Below are 23318 nucleotides of genomic sequence, written 5' to 3'. Positions count from 1 at the left end.
GGCCATTTCCTGATAGAACTGTATAAAATAGTATTTTTGTGGTCTCATCTGTAAAAGTGTGGTGAGTGGCACAATACAAATCCTAACTAAAGTATCTCTGTACAACATGTACAAGTCATGAACATCGTTCAGACAATTTTTTTGAAAGCAACAGTAAAAATATTTATTATTAAGTTGTCTAAACAACATAGCTATATTAAGAAAAAGAAAAATATATAAGTGTTTTAAAGGCACGAATACCAGAAAAGGTGAAAACATGCAAAAATAAGAAAAAACAACATATTTTTGTGCAAGGAAGCAAAACATACGTTTAGAGCAATTTAATTTACAGCAGGTTATCCCCTTTGCCTATCAACGTCCTCTCGAATACAGTAGTACAGCAAAGGCCTACTGTATGACATTTGAAAACTGTCTCAACAAAATGTAGATTTGTACACAAAAACCCATTAGGTTTTAACAAAGAGAATGTTAGCTACGTGAGACATTGATGATATTTACAGTATACTAGCCAAAGGGCAAACACTACCCATATACTCTATATAAACCCAGTATGATTGCTATTCCAGTCTTATTAGTACCAAACTCTAGTCTACAGTAAGTGAACTTCTGATGAATATACTGCAGTATACTACAGTATCTTATATAGAGATGATAGGGATGATTCAATGAGCCACACTGACATGGCTTAACACCCAGAGGAAATTCATAAAACACATTGAGATGTGGAATAACATAGAGATAAATACTGTATCTATCTCTATGCAGAATGCATTAAGCATTCTGTACATTCACATCCATTGGGTTACATTCGTGTGCTTGTACATTGTTATGCTGTTGACTTGACAGCCCTGTATGCTGGCAGGGTTAGTCTCTTGTTCAGTGTGGATATAGGGAGAGGGGAGTGGCAGTGTCCGACACAGAAATATAAAGCATATAGGCTAGTGGGCTAATACCCACATAAAAAAATACTACAGTATACTATAAAATACTAAAGTACCTACTATAGAATGCTATAGTAAACTGTAGTATACTATACTACACACTGTAGTATTCCTTGATCATGTGTACAGTAGTACTTACTATAGAATGTTATAGTATACTGTAGAAACTATAATAAATACTATAGTATTAGCCACAAAAAATACTGTAGTAAATACTACAGTATCTTAACTGCATATACCCTGCCCATTCCCGTCCCCCATATCGCAATTTGTACCACCCATAAGTCAGAAAACTACATGCCAAGTATAGACCATGTAGTGTGTTCCCTACAGGTTATAGAAAAGAGCAGAAGCTCTGAACAATCTGTTTAGACCCCAGTCCTACCTACAGGTTATGGAAAATTTGCTCTTTTAGTATTTCTCCAGTAGGTTTCCTGAAGGAGAAAGCCTCCATTTCTATGTCAAAGATAATAAAACAAAAACAATGTAGTAAATACTACAGTAATGTCTGCAAAAACACTACAGTAAATACTACAATCCACAAAAACAATACATTATTACTATAGTATATACTACAGTTTTCGATTGTTACAGTATTTATACTATAGTTAACTGTAAATACTACAGTATAATACAGTATACTACAGTAACTACTACAATAAATACTACAGTATAATACAGAATACTACAGTAAATACTACAATAAATACTACAGTATTCACTGCACCGTTTTTGCGGACTCCGTAAGTCAGATAAAAAGTCAACAAAACACTACAGTGAATACTATAGTATATATACCATAGTATACTATAGTATTTTTTTATGTGGGTAGCTATAGCAGCTCTATGCAATGGGACATCCTTCATAGCAGATATCCCAGGTCTAACCAACTTATTTAGACAGACTTACAACAGAATGTCTGAGTAGAAAATAATGATGATTAAGAGGAATTGGCATCCGGAAATTCTCAACCAGCCAATTAACAACTCACTGTGTGAGTTAAGGATTTACTATATGGATTTATCATACAGTATTACTCTACACAGATCATACTGTACCGTCATCTCAGAGTTCCCTAGGAAGGCATTCTTCTCTTATCCTGTACTGTACCGACCGATACACTTCACCTGTTCCTTCTTTGACTTCACTAAGCCATTCCATCCTCCTGAAAGCATTCCATCACACCAAGTTCTGCTGTCTCTCATTATCACTTCACATGACTGATATCTTCTTGAGTCAACGCCAATATCTTTTGACATGGAGATGCTTGTACAATACTTTCTCTCGCCTCTCCCTCCTTTCATCTCTTTCTGTCACTCTTCTTACGCACAGAAACACGTGCTGCTTTACTTTCTTCATCAACATGCCTCTGCCCACATACTGGTCTTCAGCGATCAAACACAGATCAACTTTAAGGAAACAGTGGGCATAGGGTTGTCTGGAAGCTAAAGATCTCTGTTTGTCTATCTGCCAGTCTCTCTCTGTACCTATCCTCCCCTATGGCTACAACACACGCTGTTGAAGATCAATAGGTTTGTGTTCACATTGTTTCTACACACACCACTAGAGTACATATATCCAGTGTTCAACAATCAGTAATGCCCTACATATTCAAAGCACCTGCCCAGTATAATTATTTTTCCCAGTAATAATTCATCTCGATTGTGTTTAAGACTAAAGATGAAGCTGTGAGAAAAAAATAGAGAACATAGAAGAAAGTGCATGAAGGAGACATGAGGGAGATACCAACATCTGTTGATGAGTCACAGAATAGAACAGAAGTATGATGGTGAAGTACCAAAACTTTAGTAGTCAACACAGAAAATCCCCTATAGCTCCAGTCGCATATTCATTAGGCCACACCGTAGCAAAACGTTTAGCAACGGAACACAAAAACTAGTGTTTCTAATTGGACAAGTCCAGGTAGTACCTCCCAATTTGTCTGTTTTCTTCTGTTTTGTGCCCAATGAATACACCCAAGTTCACAGTTCCACTCCTGGGGCAGCAGGGGGCAATGATGTCCAGCTGTCCCAGGCCCCACCTTGGCTAGTCTTCTTTTCCCTTTCCCATTCCCGGTGGGGGTTCTAGTCGTGGGTTTCTAGTTGGTCTTGATCTCCAAGATGGAGGGGTTGTGGTCCAGGATAGACAAAATAATCTTGTCCATGTACTGCCGCAAACGGAAGTTGATCTCCTCCTGCTCCTTGAGTGCCTCCATCAACTGTGGAGAAATATCAAATTGATGTTATGTTACCATCAGATATGGTGGTGCCATTATCTGGTTATACCAGCTGACCCTGATGTCATGCAGAATGAAACTCTTCAGGTCTTAGGCAAGGTTACTCATCAGACAAGCGTGGTCACCATACCATCAGAACGGTTACACCAGCAATACATTCTTTTATGATAGTAATGTAACCTACTGCACGCCTAAGAACCTGATCACATACATGCCTACTGTCTAAATACTATGTGTACTATGACCTGAGTCAATGGGGTTACTCTTGCAGGGTTACTCCGAAATGATCAAATCATCAAATGATTAGCATTATGAATGAAAAACTCACGTCGTCTCGTGAGGCGTTGTCTATCTCGGCAGCCAGCGACTGGGCCTTGGTCTGGGTGGCAAACAGGTTCTTAGCCTCATACAGACTCAGACTGAGGATCTGACCATTCAGGTCGTCGTTCTGTTCCCTCAGTTTCAGGTTCTCCTGTTAGGTGGTGTGGGGAGTGAAGGAGGGAGGAAGGGACAAAGAGGGGAGGGTGGGAGTTTGGGAGAGAGAAGTGGGAGGGGGAAGTAGAGGGAGAGAGGAGGGAAGGAAAGAGAGAGAGAGAGCGATGAGTGTCATAGTTTGATTTGGCAGACTGAAGCGATGGGTTTAGAGGGGGCTCACAGCTTGATGAGATTCATCTCAATTTTCCAAGCGCCCCACTTCATCCACACTGTGTCAGTAGGCAAGGCCTGTTAGATTAGACTACTGAAGCCTCACACAACTACACCCACGACAAACCATCTCTCGATTTCAACAGCAGCCGACACACTACATCTACAGTAACACCTACAGGACAGGACACGGGTTATTATGTTTATCACGGTGTTATGGCACAAACTGCGCCCTGTGTCGACAAGGGGTGAAGCTCTATAGGCGCTGTATGGTGGTGATATTAGCTGTGGTTAATGGGAGGGGTCAAAGGTTAAAGCTCACAAGAAACAACAGTGGGTTTGTTTACCGTCTGACCGTGACGGAGGCGTGCCCCAGCGGATACTACGAGGTGGCGGAGGTCAGAGGTCAGAGGAAAGTCCTGCGAGACAAACCGCTGGACACACAGAGGAGGAGCAAAGAGGAGCACAGGGAGACATGAGAGGGAAGAGACTCATTCATCCCTGTTTGGAATACTATCACATCAGCGAGCTGATCTGCATTCTCCTTTGAACCCTTTCTCAAATATGAAACAGTGCTATTATAAAAGAACAGATTTGAAATAGTAACCTATGAGTGTTTTAAATAAGGAGTTTCAGATAAGCACCATTTGATCTAAAAGTGTTGAGAAAAGAGAAAAAGGGCATTGTGTATCTGCCTGACACCAATTAGAGACAGAAGTAATGTTTCTCTTCCAGCCTTGTAGTTTAAACTTTGAATCAAAGCCTGTGACTGCAGAAAATAGTCTGGGTACCAGTCTTTTTAGCTAACATTCCACCCCTTGCCACTCCTGTCATTTGCCAAATGTAACCGCTGAGCAGAGACGGCAACCAGGCTAGTGTGAGAGAGAGAGAGAAAAAAGAGAGAGAGAGAGCGAGAGAGCAAGACAGATCCAGATGAAAGCTGCAGGCAAGGCGAGGCACTGTGATTACTCTCCTAGCGTTACTGTCAGTTTGACAGTGTGTACTGACCGAAGGCAAGAAAGATGCCTACAGTAGAATATCAAATCTTTACACATGAAGACACTGCATGTCTCAGCATTAGAGCCTCTTGCCTGCGTTTGCCTCAAGGCTTTGTGGTTTAGTATCATAACGTCTGCCTTGTCTGAGAGGACATCTTAGAAACACTTTCATCTTGATCTCTTATCTCATGTTTATACTAGGTCCGATGCTCGTAACAAGGATGGGGAACAATAACAATGTAATTTCACTGCTCTTGACAGACAGATATCACTGGTATTCACTACCTAGAAATGGCACACTATCTAAGAAGTCGAAAGGACAACACTTACAGTAGATAAGACGCACTGTAGATAGATATGACTAGTGTATGCCACTCTCTATACTCACAGCATTAGACTATCACACGAAACACTGTTCACTCGCACACCAGCAAATAGTGGTGGCATATACAATCACATACAGTATACTTAGAGGTGGAATTGAGGGGGGACGTGTGTTAAAAAAAAAAACACGGTGCAAAAGATTGTTTTTGCGCCCCACCTGCTTAAGTCGCTTGCCCAATGAAATCTTAGCAAATACCCCAAAAGAGGAAGTAACAATGCATTCATATAGAGTTAGCATTAGCCACTAGCTCTCAAGCCCACCTGTTTGAGTCTCTTGACCTCGTGCTCCAGCTCCATCTCTCTGGTCTTGGCGTTGAACTCCGTCAGCCCAGAGGAGGAGCTGCGGCCGCGGCCAGGCTTCTCTGTCTCCAGCTTGAACAGCTGCAGGTGCTCCAGCTCCCGACGAAGGTCCTCAATCAACTGCAGGAGAGGGACACAACCAGGGACGATATGTGGTAGCTGTCGTGAAGACTGTGTAGTATAAAGAGTACCTGGGATAGCCACGTAGACCAGTCTGATGCAGTGGGCAGACTGGTTTATGTGCAAACGTATTCTATACAAACATTCAGCTACTAGAGACTTCAGAGGAGTGGGAGAGGCATCATGAGCTTTCGTTTCACACTACATGTAAAAGGGTGTATAAGTGTGTGTACACGCAAGTATAAGTGTGTGTGTGTGTGCGCGCGTGTGTCCCTGTGTGTGTGCTATCCCTCCTCCCACCTCCTGCATGGCCTCCCTCTCCTTCTGGAACTCATGTCTGTTCTGCCTCAGCTTGTCCATCATCTTCCTGTAGAGGTCCATCTCATCCTTCAGCCTCAGACTGGTGTCCTCCAGCTTGTATGTCATACTCTGCTTCTCCTGACAACACACACATATAGACACATTGAAATACATGTGATGATGCACAGAGAATGAAGCATGGATCGTTTTCAAACGTATGCCGGATTCACATTACAGGCCAAAGCCAAGGTAATCTGTTCTGGGCTGGACTGGGTACGCATCCACTATAGTTTCTGGAACCGTGCTGGCAAGGACAATGTGAATAGAAAAGCCCCAAGCCAGCACAGTGCAGTTTGGGGCGGCCCTATAAGCCAAGTAGAACAACTTAGGGATAGGCAAAATAATACAGCAAGCTAGAGAGGGTGGAGTCACTCAATCTCAAAACTGACCCCGATTACCCAATAACCTCTGCTCTACCCCAGCCTCCAAAGTAGCTCATCAAAATAAAAGTCACATGGTGTTCACACAATAAAGGTCCCACAGTATGAATAAGGCATTAGGTTGTTAGGATGTATGCAGTAAGCAAGAACACAGTCAGTCTAATAATGCACAGTGAATAGTCCTGTAAGAAGAAACATTAAAGACACATACCTTAAAATTAACTATAGTTTGAATGAATTTACAGTACTATGCATAGTGCAAATACTGCAACAACAAAAAAATACTGCAAAAACAGCTATTCATAAAAATATTCTCTACAGCTGGGAATGAAATGTTGCCTGGCTACCCAAACACCTTGCTCCCTCCAAACGCTATGTCACGCCCACTGACATTAGTTTCTTCTCCGCAATGAGTCCCTCCCCAACGATTTTTAGAATGGAACAACATTCTAGCCATTATGATTGGTTCCAGAAACCAATGGGTTGGGCCAGAGACAGAATACACGTGGGTAAAGAGGCGGTTTGAAAATCCGTCATTGGCTTTGATACAATCAAATTGCTGATGACTTTGTTTTGTACAACGCCCCTCATTTTGACGTCACCGCAAACGACTTCAACGATGACAGTCTCAGACTGAAGTATGTAGTGAAAGAACTCAGTTTTAGTCGTCAGGCAACCTGACGTGTATAGCATAGCAATTAGTTAGTTAGTGTGACTCTGTTAGGAGTTCACACAATCACACAATCAAATGATCATGCCAACCCCCTTGGATGTTTTCACCAGGCAGGCTGGAAATAGAGGTGTTGATATGAGCCCAGCTGTAGCCTTCACACCTCCAAACGTGTGTGTGTGTGTGTGTGTGTGTGTGTGTGTGTGTGTGTGTGTGTGTGTGTGTGTGTGTGTGTGTGTGTGTGTGTGTGTGTGTGTGTGTGTGTGTGTGTGTGTGTGTGTGTGTGTGTGTGTGTGTCTGTAGCAATTGGTCACGTGCTGTTGATGGGTGGGTGTTGATGTTTTTGTAACCAGTTATCGAGGTCTCTGTCTGTGTAGAGGTAGTAGCACTGGAGCCTACTGTGTCTCTGAGGATGATATGTAAGCACGCACATACCTCGTCCAGTTTCTCTGTCTGAGACTTCAGTCTGCACATGTTCACCGATATATCCCCGTTCTCCTCCTCTAGCTGTTGGACTCTGTAGGGGAAGAAGAGGAAAGACATTATGATAATTCATCCATGTTTAACATATGTCCGGGTTATTCAAAACAAGGCCACTAACAAAGAGAAATGGAAATTAGCAGTACTGCGGACCTCAAGGTCTGGATTTGGTATCTAGCTCAAGGCCTAATCTATGGTATCTACCTAGCTCTATGGACTACACTCTTAGAAGAAAGGGTTCCAAAAGGGTTATTTGGCTGTCCCCATAGGAGAACCCTTTTTGATTCCAGGTAGAACCCTTTTTGATTCCAGGTAGAACCCTTTTTGGTTTCAGGTAGAAACCCTTTGGGTTCCATGTAAAACCCTCTGTGGAAATGATTCTACATGGAACCCAAAAGGATTTTACTTGGAACCCAAAAGGGCTTTTTAAAGGGTTTTCCTATGGGGACAGCCAAAGAACCCTTTTAGGTTCTAGATAGCACCTTTGTGTACACTTATAGATGTAAATATGAGTATCTACGATGCAGTGTATAAATGATTGAAGTAAGTGTGTTTGTGTGTGTGTTACCGGTTGTATAGCAGCTCTAGCTCAGTGTTCTTGTCTCTCTCCATCTTGCTGTAGGCCTCACGGTGTCGTCTCTGCTCCTCCTCTGTGTTCTGCTCCGCCCGCGCCTCCTGGTCCTTCAACTGCTCCTCCAACTCGTGGACCCTGTGAGCGACACACACACGCACACACACAAGCATGCACACACACACATAAACAAACATAAGCATCAATGAGATATGCAAAAACATGCTCACACACACACACACATATATGTGGACAGGTGTCTTTTATACAGGTAACGAGTTCAAACAGGTGCAGTTAATACAGGTAATGAGTGGAGAACAGGAGGGCTTCTTAAAGAAAAACTAACAGGTCTGTGAGAGCCGGAATTCTTACTGGTTGGTAGGTGATCAAATACTTATGTCATGCAATAAAATGCAAATTAATTACTTAAAAATCATACAATGTGATTTTCTGGATTTTTGTTTTAGATTCCGTGTCTCACAGTTGAAGTGTACCTATGATAAAAATGACAGACCTCTACATGCTTTGTAAGTAGGAAAACCTGCAAAATCGGCAGTGTATCAAATACTTGTTCTCCCCACTGTATATATTTAAGAATAAATGTGTGTGTGCGTGCATTCATGCATGCATTTGTTTGTGTGTATGTGTATATCTACGTGTGTATGTGTGTGTGTGTGTGCGTGGGTGGGTGGGCATGCATGTGTGTGTGTGTGTAAACCTCCTACCTGTGAACCAGCTGTGTGTTCTCCTGCTTCAGCTTGGACTTGAGATCTCCGTTCATCAGCGTGTCATTCTCCAACTCTGCTACCTTCTTCTCTAGGTAACTCACCTGTGTGTGGGAGAGAGACAGAGAGAGGAGGGGGAGAGAGACAGAGAGAGGATGAGGGGGAGAGAGACAGAGAGAGGAGGAGGGGGAGAGAGACAGAGAGCGGAGGAGGGGGAGAGAGAGCGAGAGGTTAAAAGATGTTATGTCATTCGTTCATCCAATGTCCTTACTTCAGCCAGCACAATCAGCAACAAGCTCTGCCAGAGCCATTCATCTCAATTCACAGCTCGACAGTAGCAGCCAATGCAATCAATTTCACAACTGGTATCCTATCAACTTTCCCCTCAATAGAATGGAGTGCAGGTAGTGGAACGGTCACAGACAGAGACAGACATGATAAATGGCAGTCCCTTCCATAGAATTAAACAGAACACAATGTATCTCTACGGTACCTTCTCAGTGATGTCGATGTCACAGGAGTCGATGCTGTCTCGGAACAGGTCCTCCGTGCTGCCGTTGCTGCTGCTGAAGTTACTGGTGTGGAGGAGCTGCCTGCAGACAGAGAGAGAGGAAGAGGCTGTTATACAAGACTAAGAAAAAACAATAAAATCTCTCCCAACTGTGGTAGTCCTAGAGCTATCCCTTTTTAGCTTCACCCCATAGGGCATCAATCTGAGCTTTACTGCTGAACCATAATGCCACTGTGTGTCCACTCTTGCAGAGAGAATGCCGCAGGATAGGATGTAAAAGGGACTATAAGCAAAAGGGCTGTGCCAGTGGGGGAGCTGATTATATTGCATAGAGTGCAGACACACACACATCACACATTATTACACTACAAAGACACACAGGCATGCATGCCCATATGCACACACACACACACACACACACACACACACACACACACACACACACACACACACACACACACACACACACACACACACACACACACACACACACACACACACACACACAGTGACATTCAAACTGCCGCCACAACAGCTAGCCCCACTCTAACTAATGGAATGGCTTCACACCAGCCTCCACTACAGAGTCTATTCATCAATAAGAGGAGGAGGAGAAAGGGAGGGAAAGAGTAGGGGAGGAGAGGAGGAGGAGAGAGTAGGGAAGGAAAGGAAAGGGAGAAAGGAGAGTAGAGGTATGGAGGAAAGGGAGAGACGAGAGGAGGTGAGGTAGAGAGGAAAGGAAAGGGAGAGAGGAGGAGGGGTAGAGTAGAAGAGAGGAGAGAGTAGAGGAGAGTAGAGTAGAGAGTAGAAAGGGAGAGTAGTAGAGAGGGAGAGAGAGAATAGCGGGTGAGAGTAGAAGATAGGGAGAGAGTAGAAGAGAGGGAGAGAGAGGAGAGTAGAAGAGAAGGAGAGAGTAGAAGAGAGGGAGAGAGTAGAGATTGAAGAGAGGAGAGAGTAGAAGAGAGAGAGATGAGAGAGTAGAAGAGAAGGAGAGAGTAGAAGAGAGGGAGAGAGTAGAGAGAGGAGAGAGTAGAAGAGAGAGGAGAGAGTAGAAGAGAGGGAGAGAGAGGATAGTAGAAGAGAAGGAGAGAGTAGAAGAGAGGGAGAGAGTAGAGAGAGAAGAGAGGGAGAGAGTAGAGAGAGGGAGAGAGTAGAAGAGAGGGAGAGACAGGAGAGAGTAGAAGAGAGGGAGAGAGAAAAGAGAGTAGAAGAGAGGGAGAGAGTAGAGAGAGAAGAGAGAGAGAGTAGAAGAGAGGAAGAGAGTAGGAGAGGAAGAGAGTAGAAGATAGGAGAGCGTAGAAGATAGGGAGAGAGTAGAAGAGAGGGAGAGAGTAGAAGAGAGGAAGATAGTAGAAGAGAGGGAGAGAGTAGAAGAGAGAAGAGAGTAGAAGATAGGAGAGCGTAGAAGATAGGAGAGCGTAGAAGAGAGGGAGAGTAGCAGAGAGGAAGAGAGTAGAAGAGAGGGAGAGAGTAGAGAGTAGAAGAGAGGGAGAGAGTAGAAGAGAGGAGAGAGTAGAAGAGAGGGAGAGTGTAGAAGATAGGAGAGAGTAGAAGAGAGGGAGAGAGTAGAAGAGGGGGAGAGAGAGGAGAGAGTAGAAGAGGGAGAGTAGAAGAGAGGGAGAGCGTAGAAGATAGGAGAGAGTAGAAGAGAGGGAGAGAGTAGAAGAGAGGGAGAGAGTAGAAGAGAGGGAGAGAGTAGAAGAGAGGGAGAGAGAGGAGAGAGTAGAAGAGGGAGAGTAGAAGAGAGGAAGAGCGTAGAAGAGAGGGAGATAGTAGAAGAGAGGAGAGAATAGAAGAGAGGGAGAGAGTAGAAGAGAGGAGAGAGTAGAAGAGAGGGAGAGAGTAGAAGAGAGGAGAGAGTAGAAGAGAGGGAGAGAGTAGAAGATAGGGAGAGAGTAGAAGAGAGGAGAGAGTAGAGAGGGTGAGAGTAGAAGAGAGGGAGAGTAGAAGAGAGGGAGAGAGTAGAGAGAGGAGAGAGTAGAAGAGGGAGAGAGTAGAGAGAGGGAGAGAGTAGAAGTGAGGGAGAGAGTAAAGAGAGGAGAGAGTAGAAGAGAGGGAGAGAGTAGAGGACAAGAGAAAGGAAAAGAGTAGAGAGGTTGGGGAAAACACTATACACATAGATCAGTGCTGGCAGGCCAATCTCTCTTTGTCAGTTTAATTCACAGACTTGAAGCCCTAGACACTGACCACAATGAAAGGATATTCATATGATAGGCAAGCTATACAAAACCTTGAAAATCAACCAATCCTCCGTTGTTAACACAATGGAAAACTCAAACGCTTTATTATCTAAATGTTGAAAGTGTGTGGGCGATGGAGAGAAACAAGATGGTGCAGTTTGAGGCCATGTGGCGGAGAGTGATGCGGGCGCTTGAGATGGTGGTGTCAGCATGTGGGTCTGGGCAGGTGTGATGTAGTTGATGTTTGTGTGATGTTGTCGTTGGTATAAGTATTGTAAAATAACCTATAATAATGCCTCCACTGCATTGTATACAGGTACACTGTATGTACAGTACAAACAAACAGCTTCATTTGATCACCCTGTTGATCCATTTCCTTCATGTGCCCATATTTCCCGTTGCTGCAGGTTTATTTCCCTGCTGTTAGAAACTGGTCAAATTAATATCTGTACACAGTAGTAACTGTAGTAGTAAAGTGAACACAGAAGAGGTAGAGAGGTTCAGTATACCTAAACCATTACCATATTACTTAGGAAGAATTACCTAGATAGTAGTCTAATACACTGGCTGACATAATGATCACATGACTAACGGACTGGATCAATAAGGAAGTGATCATCCTTAACCAATGACCAACATACAAAAACAAACAAGTATTACTTAGATAGTAGTCTAATACACTGGCTAACATAATGATTACATGACTAACGGACTGGATCAACAAGGAAATGGCCAACATACAAAAACAAACACAGTAACCACACATACATAAGGAGACGTGACCGACCTGCCAAAGGCTGTGCTGGAGATTTTCCTACTGGGGCTGGAGAAAAAGAGTCAGAAAACATCCCAGTTAGTCTTATCCTTGTCAGATGTCATGGATATATTCGTTTATTAGTTATAACAATGAATTATAGATAGAACAGTTAATTGCTGTTTGATTGGTATTAAGGTAGTATTGTTAATCAGTATGTGTACAAGAGGAGAAAGAAAGTGTGTTCCAAATGGCACCAAGAGCCCTACAGACCCTGGTCAATAGTAGAGCCCTACAGACCCTGGTCAATAGTAGAGCCCTACAGACCCTGGTCAATAGTAGAGCCCTACAGACCCTGGTCAATAGTAGAGCCCTACAGACCCTGGTCAATAGTAGAGCCCTACAGACCCTGGTCAATAGTAGAGCCCTACAGACCCTGGTCAATAGTAGAGCCCTACAGACCCTGGTCAATAGTAGAGCCCTATAGACCCTGGTCAATAGTAGAGCCCTACAGACCCTGGTCAATAGTAGAGCCCTATAGACCCTGGTCAATAGTAGAGCCCTTTAGACCCTGGTCAATAGTAGAGCCCTACAGACCCTGGTCAATAGTAGAGCCCTATAGACCCTGGTCAATAGTAGAGCCCTACAGACCCTGGTCAATAGTAGAGCCCTATAGACCCTGGTCAATAGTAGAGCCCTACAGACCCTGGTCAATAGTAGAGCCCTATAGACCCTGGTCAATAGTAGAGCCCTACAGACCCTGGTCAATAGTAGAGCCCTTTAGACCCTGGTCAATAGTAGAGCCCTTTAGACCCTGGTCAATAGTAGAGCCCTTTAGACCCTGGTCAATAGTAGAGCCCTACAGACCCTGGTCAATAGTAGAGCCCTTTAGACCCTGGTCAATAGTGAGCCCTACAGACCCTGGTCAATAGTAGAGCCCTTTAGACCCTGGTCAATAGTAGAGCCCTACAGACCCTGGTCAATAGTAGAGCCCTTTAGACCCTGGTCAATAGTAGAGCCCTTTAGACCCTGGTCAATAGTAGAGCCCTTTAGACCCTGGTCAATAGTAGAGCCCTACAGACCCTGGTCAATAGTAGAGCCCTTTAGACCCTGGTCAATAGTAGAGCCCTTTAGACCCTGGTCAATAGTAGAGCCCTTTAGACCCTGGTCAATAGTAGAGCCCTTTAGACCCTGGTCAATAGTAGAGCCCTTTAGACCCTGGTCAATAGTAGAGCCCTTTAGACCCTGGTCAATAGTAGAGCCCTACAGACCCTGGTCAATAGTAGAGCCCTACAGACCCTGGTCAATAGTAGAGCCCTACAGACCCTGGTCAATAGTAGAGCCCTACAGACCCTGGTCAATAGTAGAGCCCTATAGACCCTGGTCAATAGTAGAGCCCTACAGACCCTGGTCAATAGTAGAGCCCTATAGACCCTGGTCAATAGTAGAGCCCTATAGACCCTGGTCAATAGTAGAGCCCTTTAGACCCTGGTCAATAGTAGAGCCCTATAGACCCTGGTCAATAGTAGGGCCCTACAGACCCTGGTCAATAGTAGAGCCCTTTAGACCCTGGTCAATAGTAGAGCCCTACAGACCCTGGTCAATAGTAGAGCCCTACAGACCCTGGTCAATAGTAGAGCCCTTTAGACCCTGGTCAATAGTAGAGCCCTACAGACCCTGGTCAATAGTAGAGCCCTTTAGACCCTGGTCAATAGTAGAGCCCTACAGACCCTGGTCAATAGTAGAGCCCTACAGACCCTGGTCAATAGTAGAGCCCTATAGACCCTGGTCAATAGTAGAGCCCTACAGACCCTGGTCAATAGTAGAGCCCTATAGACCCTGGTCAATAGTAGAGCCCTATAGACCCTGGTCAATAGTAGAGCCCTATAGACCCTGGTCAATAGTAGAGCCCTACAGACCCTGGTCAATAGTAGAGCCCTATAGACCCTGGTCAATAGTAGAGCCCTATAGACCCTGGTCAATAGTAGAGCCCTACAGACCCTGGTCAATAGTAGAGCCCTTTAGACCCTGGTCAATAGTAGAGCCCTACAGACCCTGGTCAATAGTAGAGCCCTATAGACCCTGGTCAATAGTAGAGCCCTACAGACCCTGGTCAATAGTAGAGCCCTACAGACCCTGGTCAATAGTAGAGCCCTTTAGACCCTGGTCAATTTTAGAGCCCTATAGACCCTGGTCAATAGTAGAGCCCTACAGACCCTGGTCAATAGTAGAGCCCTACAGACCCTGGTCAATAGTAGAGCCCTACAGACCCTGGTCAATAGTAGAGCCCTTTAGACCCTGGTCAATTTTAGAGCCCTATAGACCCTGGTCAATAGTAGAGCCCTACAGACCCTGGTCAATAGTAGAGCCCTACAGACCCTGGTCAATAGTAGAACCCTACAGACCCTGGTCAATAGTAGAGCCCTTTAGACCCTGGTCAATTTTAGAGCCCTATAGACCCTGGTCAATAGTAGAGCCCTACAGACCCTGGTCAATAGTAGAGCCCTATAGACCCTGGTCAATAGTAGAGCCCTACAGACCCTGGTCAATAGTAGAGCCCTTTAGACCCTGGTCAATAGTAGAGCCCTACAGACCCTGGTCAATAGTAGAGCCCTATAGACCCTGGTCAATAGTAGAGCCCTACAGACCCTGGTCAATAGTAGAGCCCTACAGACCCAGGTCAATAGTAGAGCCCTTTAGACCCTGGTCAATAGTAGAGCCCTATAGACCCTGGTCAATAGTAGAGCCCTATAGACCCTGGTCAATAGTAGAGCCCTATAGACCCTGGTCAATAGTAGAGCCCTACAGACCCTGGTCAATAGTAGAGCCCTTTAGACCCTGGTCAATAGTAGAGCCCTTTAGACCCTGGTCAATTTTAGAGCCCTATAGACCCTGGTCAATAGTAGAGCCCTTTAGACCCTGGTCAATAGTAGAGCCCTACAGACCCTGGTCAATAGTAGAGCCCTATAGACCCTGGTCAATAGTAGAGCCCTTTAGACCCTGGTCAATTTTAGAGCCCTATAGACCCTGGTCAATTTTAGAGCCCTATAGACCCTGGTCAATAGTAGAGCCCTATAGACCCTGGTCAATAGTAGAGCCCTATAGACCCTGGTCAATAGTAGAGCCCTATAGACCCTGGTCAATAGTAGAGCCCTATAGACCCTGGTCAATAGTAGAGCCCTATAGACCCTGGTCAATAGTAGAGCCCTACAGACCCTGGTCAATAGTAGAGCCCTATAGACCCTGGTCAATAGTAGAGCCCTATAGACCCTGGTCAATTGTAGAGCCCTATAGACCCTGGTCAATAGTAGAGCCCTACAGACCCTGGTCAATAGTAGAGCCCTACAGACCCTGGTCAATAGTAGAGCCCTACAGACCCTGGTCAATAGTAGAGCCCTACAGACCCTGGTCAATTTTAGAGCCCTACAGACCCTGGTCAATAGTAGGGCCCTACAGACCCTGGTCACAGACCCTGGTCAATAGTAGAGCCCTACAGACCCTGGTCAATAGTAGAGCCCTACAGACCCTGGTCAATAGTAGAGCCGTTTAGACCCTGGTCAATAGTAGAGCCCTACAGACCCTGGTCAATTTTAGAGCCCTACAGACCCTGGTCAATAGTAGGGCCCTACAGACCCTGGTCAATTGTAGAGCCCTATAGACCCTGGTCAATTTTAGAGCCCTATAGACCCTGGTCAATAGTAGAGCCCTACAGACCCTGGTCAATAGTAGAGCCGTTTAGACCCTGGTCAATTGTAGAGCCCTATAGACCCTGGTCAATTTTAGAGCCCTATAGACCCTGGTCAATTTTAGAGCCCTACAGACCCTGGTCAATAGTAGGGCCCTACAGACCCTGGTCAATAGTAGAGCCCTTTAGACCCTGGTCAATAGTAGAGCCCTACAGACCCTGGTCAATAGTAGAGCCCTACAGACCCTGGTCAATAGTAGAGCCGTTTAGACCCTGGTCAATAGTAGAGCCCTACAGACCCTGGTCAATTTTAGAGCCCTACAGACCCTGGTCAATAGTAGGGCCCTACAGACCCTGGTCAATTGTAGAGCCCTATAGACCCTGGTCAATAGTAGGGCCCTACAGACCCTGGTCAATTGTAGAGCCCTTTAGACCCTGGTCAATAGTAGAGCCCTATAGACCCTGGTCAATTGTAGAACCCTTTAGACCCTGGTCAATTGTAGAGCCCTATAGAACCTGGTCAATAGTAGAGCCCTACAGACCCTGGTCAATAGTAGAGCCCTACAGACCCTGGTCAATAGTAGAGCCCTACAGACCCTGGTCAATAGTAGAGCCCTACAGACCCTGGTCAATAGTAGAGCCCTACAGACCCTGGTCAATAGTAGAGCCCTTTAGACCCTGGTCAATTGTAGAACCACGTTTTCCCCTTTTTCGGCGTCGCACAGGGTCGCCGGCTGGGATCAGATCCATTGTATTGTGTGGAAGGCAAAACACTGGATCCGTTTCGGGAAAGTCATATTCCTGGTAGGAACGATGATGAGTTGACGTTAATCGTATATTCAGTAGTTCCTCCCGACTGTATGTAATGAAACCTAAGATTACCCGGGGTACCGATGTAAGAAATAACACGTAAAAAAACAAAATACTGCATATTTTCCAAGGAACACGAAGCGAGGCAGCCATCTCTTTTCGGCGCCGGAACTGGAGGGAGATCGAGATGAGGTGAGATGAGATGTTGTAGAACCCAATAAAGGGAAAAGGGTGCCATTTAGTAGTTTTGTGGGCTCAGCAATAGTTCTGTCTCAAAGCTTTGTGTCTGCTTCACCATTAAATCAAAGAGAGAAATCTCTCTCACACCCGTGTGTGTGTATAGGGTATGCACACACACAAATTCACGTGCGCACACACACACATTTATGCAATTTAAAGCATCTCCCAAGACTGACTGCATGCTGACAAGACATCTTCAATCATCCATCTCCCCATCCCCCTTTTTCTGTCTCCTCCTGTCCCTACTTCAAGGATTGATCTTGTGAAGTCTTCCATCGCTCTGCCAGCAACACTTCACTCTCAGCAACTCTGCATCCTCCATCTTTGCTTTAATATATCCTTCTCCTACAATCCCTCTCTTTGTGGCTTTTTCCTTCTCTGCATGCCCATTCACCTATTTATCATTGCATGTTCTCTCACCTCCCTCCTCTCCCTCTCTCTCTTCCTTCTGACTTTCTCTCTCCCACTCCCATGCCCCCTCTCTCATCCCCATCCGCTCTCCCTCTCCTCCCTTTACTACTGCCCCTGTCTTTACTTGCTCTCCTGCAGCAGGTAGGGGTCTGACTAATTACAGTTAGCCCAGGTATTCATCTTAGTAGAGAATAACCTTAACCAGGCAGAAGAACTGCAGAGACAGAGCAGCAGTTGAAGGGAAGACAAAACTATTCCAGAGTCCTCACCACTTCATTACATTCATTACCGAGTTATCAAGCCTAGGGCCACTACTGCTATAGCTTACATATGATAGGACTGCAGGTGTGTGTGTGTGTGTGTGTGTGTATGTGTGTGTGTCTGTGTGTGTGTGTGTGTCTGTGTACAAGAGAGCGCAAGTCTATATAAGTAAGTTCTATGTGAGATGTGAGTGTGTCAGTCAGTGTGTGTCCATCAAAGCAGGTGTGTGTGTGTGTGTCTGTTTGATTACAGAGGAAGGGATTCAATCCATAAAGATCACAAAGGATAACATGTCTGAAAATAGAACGCCTACACCTCTCGCTGTACACACGCTGATGATGTGGGTCGATTAATGGTGGCCACCCATTCTGACATTTGGGGATTTACATAACAAGTTGTGTGTGTGTGGGCGGGGACAAGACGTTTAAGCCCTTTGTGATATCACCAAAATAAACAGCAGGTCACTATGACAGTATTATCTAACCTATCTTACCTACAGTACAATAGTCAGTCAGGGTAAACATAGTGGACAATAGAAGTGTGTCATTTCCCTGAAATAATGACCAGCTTCATTTTCTGTCAGAACACATCTCATTCTCAGAGCCAGGAGTTTTCCTGTCCACGTGATCTGACATGACAAAAATCCTGCTCCAGTTCTAGACCCACTCAGTCAGCCGGGCTCTAGGCCCGTATGTGTAATGGTGTCGGTGGGTGTCCTGTCCTGTGTTACCTGTTGGCTCTGAGGTTCTTCAGCCTGGCCTCCAGGTCGTTGAGTAGGTTGACCTTCTTACAGCACTGGGAACAGTACACGTCCATCATCTCATTGTTGTACAGGTGGCGTGCCTTCCTGGGGGTCTGGCCAGCACTACACACACAGATAAAGATAAAGCGTTAGAGACAGAATACACACACACACACACACACGCAGTAAGCAGTACAATCAGATTTTAAAAAACAGGCACAGGCACACACATACACACGATAACAAAGCCCTATACACAAACATACACATGGATTGTGTGCTGTAAATATGTGGTAGTAGAGTAGTGGCCTAAGTGAATATGCTTAATGTGTTGTGAAATCTGTTGTGAAATGTAATGTCAATTGTGTATCACTGCCTTAATTTTTCTGTACCCAAGGAAGAGTAGCATCTGCCTTAGCATTAATTACTGGGATCATCATAAATACAAATACAGTAGACACACAAACACATGACATGCAGGTGCAAACACACAGTACACTGTATTCACACTAAACCCATCCCCGCCCGCCCGCCTGACCACACACACAAAACACATTACATGCACGTGCACTGCTGTCTGGGTCTAGAAATATCATAAAGCACTAATCTAAACTCAACGTAGAAGTAGGACAAACAAAAGGAAAGTCCATAGTAATGAGTTTAGGCACTTGATATTCGGAGCAGGACCAAGAAAGCTGAATAGTGTTGGGAGTAAATCCTCCTTCAAAACAGCTCTATAGATGAAAATTAATCAAGAGAGGCCCTGGGGGCCATATAGGCTACGTCTCCAATGGCACCCTATTCCCTGTATGGTGCACTACTTCTGACCAGGGCCAATATGACCAGGGCCAATAGGTCTCTGTTCAAAAGTAGTGTAATATGTAGGTAATAGGGTACATTGGGACACCACCATACTCAATTCCAGTCAAGAGTAAAAACTAATGAGTTTGGTAAGAGAAGCTCTGAGAGGATAGAAGCAGCCTGAAGTGGTTACATACACACACACACACACACACACACACAAAAATGCATGCAAATGCATATTGACATGCACACATACAAACACATACATATGTAACAGTATAGTTTCTGTCCCTCTCCTCGCCCCTACCTGGGCTCGAACCAGGGACCCTCTGCACAAATCGACAACAGCCACCCTCGAAGCATCGTTACCCATCGCTCCACAAAAGCCGCAGCCCTTGCAGAGCAAGGGGAACAACTACTTCAAGGTCTCAGAGTGAGTGACGTCACCGATTGAAACGCTATTAGCGCGCACCACGCTAATTAGCTAGCCATTTCACATAGGTTACACATATACACACACACACACACTGAGGGATTAAGAGGGTAACAGACTTATAGGACAGGGGGTATGAGACTTGACAGTGGGTGTTTTGTGAAAATATAACATTATGCTCTGTGGGGTACAGTAAGTCATCACCACTGGGATCTGAAATCGTTCAAACTCTTAGCTCTGTGTGTTTGTATTTCTGGGTTGGGTGATGCTGTGCATGTATTTGTCATCTTTTTGTTGCACAGTGTTATACAGATTTCTCTAGTTTATCAGTTTGCCTTTCTGGGTCACATGATGTTTGACAGGTAATGGATCATCTTCGTGTTTGTGTTTCTGTCTCATATCATTTGACACAGTTTTGGTCATGTATACGTTTGTATTTCTCATTGCATATGGTGTTCCCCAACTTTCTGTGGATGTTGTAATGATACACTATGTAATAGTGTGTCTGTGTATTACTGTGTCAGGGTCTCTCCTCTTACCTGGAGGGTACAGAGGAGCCCAGGTCAGAGTAGCCGTTGGTGCGCGTCTCGTCCTCGGGGCAGGGGCTGCTGGGAGTGTAGTCCACGTCCTCTCCCTCTCCGTAGTCCTCAAACTGCTCCTCGTTCAGAGAGGCAGAGGAACGCGTCGACAGGTCAGAGGTCACTGATGGGTTTAGCTGACTGCACCTGCAAAAACAGGAAGTAGACTTTCAGGAAGGAACATTCAATAAGTTTAAAGTGTCGTAGGGAAAAAAGACAAATTGTACATACATTTTCAATTATAAGGGTGACTATTCAGATTCTGACAGTGCAGATTTTTTAATAAGATTGCAAATTATATATTTCACATGAGGTAGATGAGTTGCATTACATGTACAATAACAAGTCTAACCTCTACAGTTTTTTATAAAGAGAGTTCACTTATGAAGACACCATATGTTCAACACCACACAAAGATTAACAACTAAAAGAGGTACTCACTTGTCTCCAGGAAAGAAAAGTCCCCCTGGTCCATCCTCCTTGTCTACTCTGCTCCTCCCCCCTTCAGAGACATCTGATCCTGGGTTGCTCTCCACAGCACTGTCCATGTCTAACTCTGCCCTCTCTCTGCCCTCCACCTCTCCTTCCTCCTCTCCCTCTGGGAATAGATGGCACCCAGGCTCTGGGTTAAGGGACACCCGCGTGCACATGATGACCGGATGTGCAAGGGCTTTGTCACCACGCTGTGGAGCGAGAGAGAGATTTGATTTATTAGGATCCCCATTAGCGCCAGCTAGTCTTACCTGGGTCCGAAAAACAAATAACGAAAAAAACATTACAAACAAAATAGGCCACTACTCTACTACCACATATTTACAGCACACAATCCATGTGTATGTTTGTGTATAGGGCTTTGTTATCGTGTGTATGTGTGTGCCTGTGCCTGTTTTTTAAAATCTGATTGTACTGCTTACTGTGTGTGTGTGTGTGTGTGAATGTTGAACTTTAACATTTACATACAGAGAGGGCGAGGTAAGCAGGGGAGGTACACACACACACACACACACATCTTTGTGCAGTCACCTTGTATGAGGTCTTAACTCATACAAGGTGTTAAGTAAAACATTAAAGGGATTTAAATCAGGCTTGTGGATTCCTTCACTGTGGGAAGACTCTGGGGGTCACAGGAGGTCATGGAGGGTATTGACTGATAATCAGCTGAGCCATATATCAGACCAATATTGGCCTTTTCTAGTTTATCGACTATCTGCTCTACATAGCAAAGCTGCTGCTATGCCAGCCGCCACTCACTGCCTGAGCACTGCACAATGCAGAGGAATGTCTAGCTGGGAAAATTAGCAGCAGCAAGCAGTAAGCTTTCTCCAACAGAAACAGCAGTAAGCATTCTCCAACAGAAAGGTTCAGTATTGAGAAATGGATGAATTGACACAGTGACCAAAATCAAACTCCTGTTGCAAATATTAGTTTAGTTCATTTACTAATAATAAGGCTTCTGTCGATGTGCCTCGACATGCATGTAATAAGCTAAGTAGATAGCTATGTGACCTTTTAGCAAATATTACGAAAACTAACCATTTCATCTGTGGTGTTATCTAGCTAGCTATATTAGCTACTATGCTAGCTAGCTGGCTAGATAAACAAGGTGCTAAGATATCAGATAGGAGCTAATAGCCAGAGCTGGTTATCATTTTGAACATGCACCCTTTTCAGCAAAGAGCCATATCTGACTTGCGGAGTAACGCTTTGATCACACCGACAGTGTTTTGCATTTTGGTACACCAGAATTACATTCATTTCCAATGAAACGCTGCGTTTGCCTTGCAGCATTGCTTTGCAGTGCGTTCGGTGTGATGCATACATTGGATTTATCGAACGTATGCGTCAAACTGTATGCATAAACGGCTTGACCAAAATGGTAGCAGAAGGTGAATGTTGAACTTTTGTTGCATGCATATCCAGCTAATTATGCCTGCTATTTTGCACATTCACTCTATGTGTTCGAAGCGTAACGTTAGCTATTTACAGGTGTGCTGATCTGACCAGCCGCAATCGAGTGATGCTTCAACGCAAATGTTGTTGATCAGTATGCTAATATAAATCCCAAATGGAAGACAAACAGATTATCATCTGTAGCACCATAGACTCCACTGATCAGCCAAAACAAGCTCAATAACTCAATGCATGCACACAATCCTATTGAATATGCATTCACCGGTATTGTGAGTAGGCCAATGCCTTCTTAATGTGCCCAGTTTATCAAGAGATTTACCATTCGAATACAATTATTACCATTGTGCTGTTATGTAGTTAGATTGGTAAAAACAAATTCAAATGTATTGTTTGACTTTAAAATTGATGCATTACTGCATACATGGCTGTCTCTGGGACATTTTGTCAAAAACAATTTTAAATGTAATGATATTGAATATCGGTCTAAAATATCGGCCATCGGCCTCCTTGACTCCAAACATATCTGCCCTAAAAAATCTGTATCAATCGTTCTCTATAATAGAGGAACATGACTTTATTTCTACATTCCTGAGAAGTAGGAGGGAGGGAGAGAGAGAGAAGGGGGGAGAGAGGGAGAGGTACAGAGGGCAGCCCAATAACACACATGTATATCATCCCACACTGAGCATTAGAGGCTAATAAAGGCATAATTCTCTCTCTCTCTTCCTGTTGGGCTCCCGAGTGGCGCAGCCGTCTAAGGCACTGCATCTCAGTGCAAGAGGTGTTCCTGGTTCAAATCCAGGTTGCTTCACATCCGGCCTTGATTGGGAGTCCCATAGGGTGGCGCACAATTGGTCCAGGTTTGGTCGGGTTAGGCCGTCATTGTAAATAAGAATTTGTTCTTAACTGACTTGCCTAGTTAAATAAAGGTTATACTGAATTCCTAACATCACTAGAGCTCTGTTGGAGCCTGTCTGCCTCCCAGAACACACACACGTACACACTCACTATCTGGAAAGCGCACACACATCTTTGTGCAGACTACAGGACAACACAAATAATACTGTCAGCCTTATTAACATTGATAGCATTAAACACTGACAGATACATTCTTAGGCTTTCAGTAAAGGTCAAAACATGTTGGTTGAACAGTGATCAGTGAGCACAAAACCTAAAACACAAGTGCTC

General features: G+C 44.6%; 1 protein-coding gene and 1 non-coding gene across 4 annotated transcripts in view; one reads left to right on the top strand and one right to left on the bottom strand.

Moving 5' to 3' along the window:
• The first annotated feature begins 1338 nt into the window (after window positions 1-1338).
• Window positions 1339-1393, top strand: LOC139568980 (U7 small nuclear RNA). Its single transcript, XR_011673817.1, has one exon. It is a non-coding gene; the product is annotated as a U7 small nuclear RNA (small nuclear RNA).
• An 812-nt stretch (window positions 1394-2205) lies between these two features.
• LOC139568510 (rab11 family-interacting protein 4A-like) overlaps window positions 2206-23318 on the bottom strand; it is an 84924-nt gene continuing 63811 nt past the window's right edge. For 2 of the 3 annotated variants that reach the window (XM_071390374.1, XM_071390376.1), the window contains 13 exons: window positions 20661-20902; window positions 20181-20366; window positions 18393-18527; window positions 12289-12324; window positions 9304-9403; window positions 8811-8914; window positions 8083-8223; window positions 7470-7551; window positions 5925-6062; window positions 5466-5624; window positions 4170-4256; window positions 3506-3649; window positions 2206-3159 (listed from right to left, as the gene is read on the bottom strand). In XM_071390374.1, coding sequence (XP_071246475.1) covers window positions 3040-3159; window positions 3506-3649; window positions 4170-4256; window positions 5466-5624; window positions 5925-6062; window positions 7470-7551; window positions 8083-8223; window positions 8811-8914; window positions 9304-9403; window positions 12289-12324; window positions 18393-18527; window positions 20181-20366; window positions 20661-20902 — 1674 coding nt within the window. In that variant the 3' untranslated portion in view covers window positions 2206-3039. The remainder of the gene's footprint in view (window positions 3160-3505; window positions 3650-4169; window positions 4257-5465; window positions 5625-5924; window positions 6063-7469; window positions 7552-8082; window positions 8224-8810; window positions 8915-9303; window positions 9404-12288; window positions 12325-18392; window positions 18528-20180; window positions 20367-20660; window positions 20903-23318) is intronic. The other variant, XM_071390375.1, reaches the window with a different exon arrangement.

Source organism: Salvelinus alpinus, chromosome 2, assembly GCF_045679555.1.
Source record: "Salvelinus alpinus chromosome 2, SLU_Salpinus.1, whole genome shotgun sequence".
Lineage (NCBI taxonomy): Eukaryota > Metazoa > Chordata > Actinopteri > Salmoniformes > Salmonidae > Salvelinus > Salvelinus alpinus.
This window is presented reverse-complemented; position numbering and strand designations above follow the sequence as displayed.